The 5,518-nt window shown below is 37.0% G+C and overlaps 1 protein-coding gene across 1 annotated transcript in view; it reads right to left on the bottom strand.

Annotated features, from left to right (window-relative positions):
- The window catches only part of LOC124630669, a 22,601-nt gene extending 17,390 nt beyond the window's left edge, over positions 1 to 5,211 (bottom strand). The window contains exons 1-2 of the mRNA XM_047164634.1: positions 5,202 to 5,211; positions 4,643 to 4,859 (exon numbers count right to left, since the gene is read on the bottom strand). Coding sequence (XP_047020590.1) covers positions 4,643 to 4,859; positions 5,202 to 5,211 — 227 coding nt within the window. The remainder of the gene's footprint in view (positions 1 to 4,642; positions 4,860 to 5,201) is intronic.
- Positions 5,212 to 5,518: the final 307 nt, after the last annotated feature.

The following is a 5,518-nucleotide window of genomic DNA, read 5'->3' as shown; positions in this document are numbered from 1 at the left end:
CTAATAAAGGTCCAAAATATTCTGAGTTGAACAGAACCAAAAAAGGATAATTCTAAAGATGAGTTGCATTTAAAACCATTTAAATATTGATAACCAAATAATAACCAGCCGTAAAACTGTCACCAATTGGTCAAATCGGCAATTTGAGATCTGAAAATTTTACAACAGTAACAACACTATACAGAGTTACTTGAGTAGTGCGCATCCTTTCATGAGGTGATAGTATAGGTCAATACGGACAAATAAGACTATGGGATACACGGGGCAAAAGTTAACCCGTTTCAAGATAATCGAATGTCAAGATCATTTATTAAAAAGTCGTGTTTTTGGATAGAAGATGAATCACATCCTAATAACAAACCATAAAACTGTACAAATCACAGAGGAAATAATAGCGAACAGCAATTACTTTTTTAGTAGCTATTTTCTCAAAAATATTACTCTTCATTTTTTTTGCAGAATAGGTACTTAAAAAATCATCTATATTTATCTAGCTATCCAAAAAGGCAAAGAACTCACAAAAATCCGCAAAAACGAGACTTTTAACTAATAATTAAAATTTATACGTGTACCTAGACGACTCTTTAAGAAAAGATCTTGAAATTCGATTATCTTGATACGGGTTAACTTTTGCCCCGTGTATCCCGTGGTCAAATTTGTTCGTATTGACTTGTACTATCACCTCATGAAAGGATGCGCACTACTTACAAGTAACCCTGTATAAAAGTGAACCATAATTATATAACCCGTTACATACAAAAATTGTGCCATAACTGCTTATTTTAAATTTTTGAGACAGGAACAAGTTACAGTAGGTAAAAATAACTTCTAACTTCGTCCAAATTACTAACTCCAATACATCTTACCTTGCTTCTATAAAAGTTACAGAAAATATCGATCAAGCGCCCCAGACTTGGATTTTGTACAAATGTACATGTAACATCGCTGACTGGCTTACAAGACTAGAATAGTTCGTCCAAAATAGTGTGTACACTGGACTACCAATCTTCTTGGACCAGTTATCGGTAACAAACAGTGAATCTATAGTTCCAAAATTAAAATTGGTGCATACTTTTTTCAAGTTATATATTTTGGTAAATTGTTCTTAAGCCATTCCGGGATCCGCAGCCGATGGCCTACACTAAACGAAATTTTAAAATCTGCAATTTCTTTAGCATTGTAGGAGTTCCTTGATGACTGTGAGGTTTCTTCCATCTCCTATTACCTAACCTAGCCTTTTCCCGACTATCTTGTAGCGCTTCCAGTCTAATCAAATGAGAACGAGTTTCAATATTTTCCTAAGCGACTGCCTCTCTGACCTCCTCAACTCTACTACAAGGACCTAAAGTATAATCTGCACAATGACAGTATCCTATACAACTCAGCCTTCGTCAACTGGGAATACTAGCGTATTAATATGTTAATTAAACATGCCTTTAAGCAAAGATTGCGAGACTCGGATTTAAATTAAATTTAACCGATAACCTTAGTTTGTTTGTACACACATACGGTTCTACAATCTGACAGATCTTAATTAAACCCTTATCCATTGGAATGACCTTTACAATCGGTCCCAAAACCTATTTGCTTTGAAAGTCAAACACAATTTTATAAGACAACTAGATTCTGCCAGCGGTTTCACTCGCGTCCCCTGGGAACTGCTCCGCCCACTCAGATACCAAGTAGCCTTTCTAAATAAGTGAATCTGAAATATTTTTCACATCGGTATCTCTTTCACTTCTTTTTTCTTTCAGAAGGTACCGTCCGGATGCCAAATCAGAGTAATGTGTGCACCTATGAGTCAGACTATCGACCAACTAAAAGTTTGCTGTGTGAGGACTCTTGGTTTGAGAAATTAAATAAGAGTAGATGGTCCACCTTCATTATTTTGAAAGAAATAAAAATTAATTCGTTCAGACACACTCTAATAGATTTATGGATCAATAAGCCTTATTAAATCACTACAATTTTAGCTCCAGCTTTACGTAAAGACACCTTCAATCCGATATATTTAAGTAGATCCTATCTTATCGAATTACTACTGATAGTCTGACGGTAATTTGATTTCGCTAGAATTGAACCCTCTGGTGTAAATCATATTTTCTGTAGCCTTTATATCTTAGCTTCGGGCTAAAGGTACTTAAGAAAATTGGGAGCAGAGGAGGCTAAAATAAATATGTGTTTAGTACTCGTAAGTACTTTGAAAGTGGATTTCAGAATGAACTCACATAACTTTTTGCTCAATCAGAATTTCATACGTTTTTTGTAACGTTAAGATGGTGAATGTTTTATTTATTTTACGACATTTTTTTTTGTCCCACTGCTGGGCAAAGGCCTCCCCCAAAGCCTTCCACTTTTCTCTATCCATCGCTGCTTGAGGCCAGTCCGAGAGGAAGCTGTCCAAGTCTTCCCTCCAGCGTTTCCTTGGTCTCCCTCTCGGACGCCTTCCATCTTCCGGGATCCACTTTGTGGTGGCATTGGCCCACTTGTCCGGGTGCATTCGACAGATGTGACCCGCCCAATCCCACTTCAACTTTGCAGACTTATTGCCCACATCGAGTATGCCCGTCTTGGACCGGATAATGTAGTAGTATGCCCGTGTTGCGTATCCGGTCGCTAAGCCGTATGTTGAGCAGGCTACGCTCCATGCTTCTTTGGCATACTTTTAGCCTGGACTTCTGAGATTCGGTCAAAGACCAAGAATACACATGTCGACTAGTTTTCGCTTCAGCGATAAAGGGAGCTCACCCTTCATAAGCGACTTCATTTTAGCTTTATGAAACTGAAAATACCCAGTAAAACAGATCCTTAATATACAGGAATTAAGGATTATTTTAGAAAACATTGTCCGAATCAACATCAACCAGACCTCTCTATTTGTAGATAGAACTCTCGCAAATCTTATAGAGATACTGTATAAATTTTTTTCATTACTTTTTCTGGTAGCCGAATATTCTTCTCAGCGAGTCTCTTGAAAATATTTATTTTACCATTTCATCTAGCCTTACATTATTTAAACGAAACGATATTTATTCTAGCAAAATGAAGTGAACTTTTAATGGAACTTCTTTATACAATGTTCTTTTTATATAAAACTTTTTCGATTCACAAATAAGAAACCTTTTAACAAGAAAAGCCTGATATTATCTAATTATGTACGAACTTTCCAATTTTTAACCGACTTCCCAAAAAGGAGGAGGTTATCAATTCGGCCGGTATGTTTTTTTTTTTTTTTTTTTTTCTATGTATGTACATCGATTACTCCGAGGTTTATGGACCGATTTACGTGATTCTTTTTTTGTTCGACGCGGAATAGCTGCCAGTTGGTCCCATAGTCATCAGGTCAGGATCTGATCATGGAAACCCTAAGAAATCGAGGGCAACCTTCGAAAGTTGTAGGCATACATAGGGTAAAAACTTGACACTCAGGTGTATGCCTAAAAACACTATACAACAGTGAAGGTTTGGAGTTGACCTGATGATGGAGACCAGAGAGGGTCGAGGGAACTCGACAACTGAATATGTAAACTACCTCGTGTTTGGGCTTATATTATTTGTATTGACGAGACCTTTGCAAAACTGAAGGCTTGGAGCTGACCTGATGATGGAGACCAGAAAAGGTCGAGGAAAATCGACAAGTGAATATGTAAAATACCTCGTATTTGGGCTTATATTCTTTGTATTGATGAGAACTTTCCACTTATATGGATAGGGACAACTATTCATATCACTGAAAAGCTGTAAATAAAAAACTTTTTTACAAAAAAAATTAAACCGACTTCCAAAAACACTAAAAAGCAAAAAAAAACTAATTTTAGGTGCATCGGCCTAGAAGGCGGTGGCAAAATTAACTTAGTAACATTCATAAGGCACCGACTTCTAGGTCGATGCACCTAAAATTAGTTTTTTTTTGCTTTTTAGTGTTTTTGGAAGTCGGTTTAATTTTTTTGTAAAAAAGTTTTTTATGTCAACTCCGAAGTTAATTTTGAAGATTCAACTTGAAATTGGATAAAATCCTGAAAGCCTAACTAAACAGTTATCAGATTGACGCAATATAAAATGTAGATTCAGTATTCTCGGCTAAGCAGTATTCCGTGTTGGCGAATACAGACGTGCCCAATCTGCGGTGGCGATCTCTGAGCCGACAATAACAGATATAATGCGAACATAGTTACGTGTCGTATCAAATAACATAACGTTAACGTTATTGCCTCTGTAACGTCTTCGTGAAGCACATATTGCGACGGTTGTAAATGAACCGCAGGATCGTAAAATAAACAACATTTGAATAATGATAAACATTCATTTTTTCCTTTTTCTCATTCTGTGTTGCCTAAAATTTATGGCCTTTATTTCTTCCAAAGTATTGCGGCTTGATTTATGTTTGCTTTTTTATGTCTTTCTTTTCGTTGATAATATTGTTGTTGGACGCCTTGGATATTCGAATGGAGCCAGTTATCGTGATTTACGTCCTTTAATGTTATTCCAATATTCTTATTCAGGTCTTTGTGAAATTCATACAAAAAGTCTTCGATAGCTACAGTTATCGAAATATGAATATTAATAAAGAACCGTTTACAGTACACGCGTATCTTTTCGCTACAAAAAAATATCATTTCGCTGTTATTTAAGACCAACTCACCTTCGCAGCTGCTTTTTGCTAAGTATGACAGCCATCAGAGCCAAATTAGCCGACATGCCCAAACTGGAGAGTGCTAACAATGCTGCAGCGCTCGCAGCGCCCCCTGGCGGGCAGTGGCGAGTATTGTTCACCACCGAGGAGTTTGTAGCCCCTGCTGAACCGAAGCGAAGGTTCGCTCCGATCATGGCCACCGCCGACCCTGCTTGAGAAATGACCCCTGTGAGAAAATCACGAAAACAATTCAACATGAACATAAAAATAGGCGAATAGTTACCTATTGTTATTTTGCTATTAGTTTCGTGATCTGAAAGATGAAATTAATATCGTTCAAACAACATTGCAAATAACAGTAAAAAGACAAAACAAGTGGAAACTGTGTCGATTGATTATTTTTTAATCAACGACAAAGATTGTTTATAAAATAAAATTGGTAATTTCGGAATTTTGGACTTCTTAAATAATATATAAAAAGCCAATTGCTATTTCCAATTATTGTACAACATCGAGTTACAACATTGAACACATATATACACACACGTCACAACATCCATAGAATTACCTGCTGACATTTTGGCGTTCAGACGTTCGTTCTTAATGGAAGTTTACTATCGAATGCAATGAATCACTGTGACAGCCAATCAGAACGCCCCCCGCCCCCCCACCGGCCCATTGCATTTTTGCACCAATGACGTTGCTATTCACTGACATTACAATGGGGCTTAAGTCCTTTATTTTATTACACCGTGCCGTTTGTCACTCAGTTTTAACACTATTTGCCAACGGCTGCGAACTTTTGCAGATTTTCTGTGATTGTATTTTCGTGCACTTTTTGGACCTTCCGTATCGTTTGTATCAGTTGATGAATGTCAGTTTAGT

The sequence above is a fragment of the Helicoverpa zea genome, chromosome 5, assembly GCF_022581195.2.
Source record: "Helicoverpa zea isolate HzStark_Cry1AcR chromosome 5, ilHelZeax1.1, whole genome shotgun sequence".
Classification (NCBI taxonomy): Eukaryota; Metazoa; Arthropoda; class Insecta; order Lepidoptera; family Noctuidae; genus Helicoverpa; species Helicoverpa zea.
Note: the sequence above shows the minus strand (reverse complement) of the source record. Positions and strands in the feature narration are given on the sequence as shown.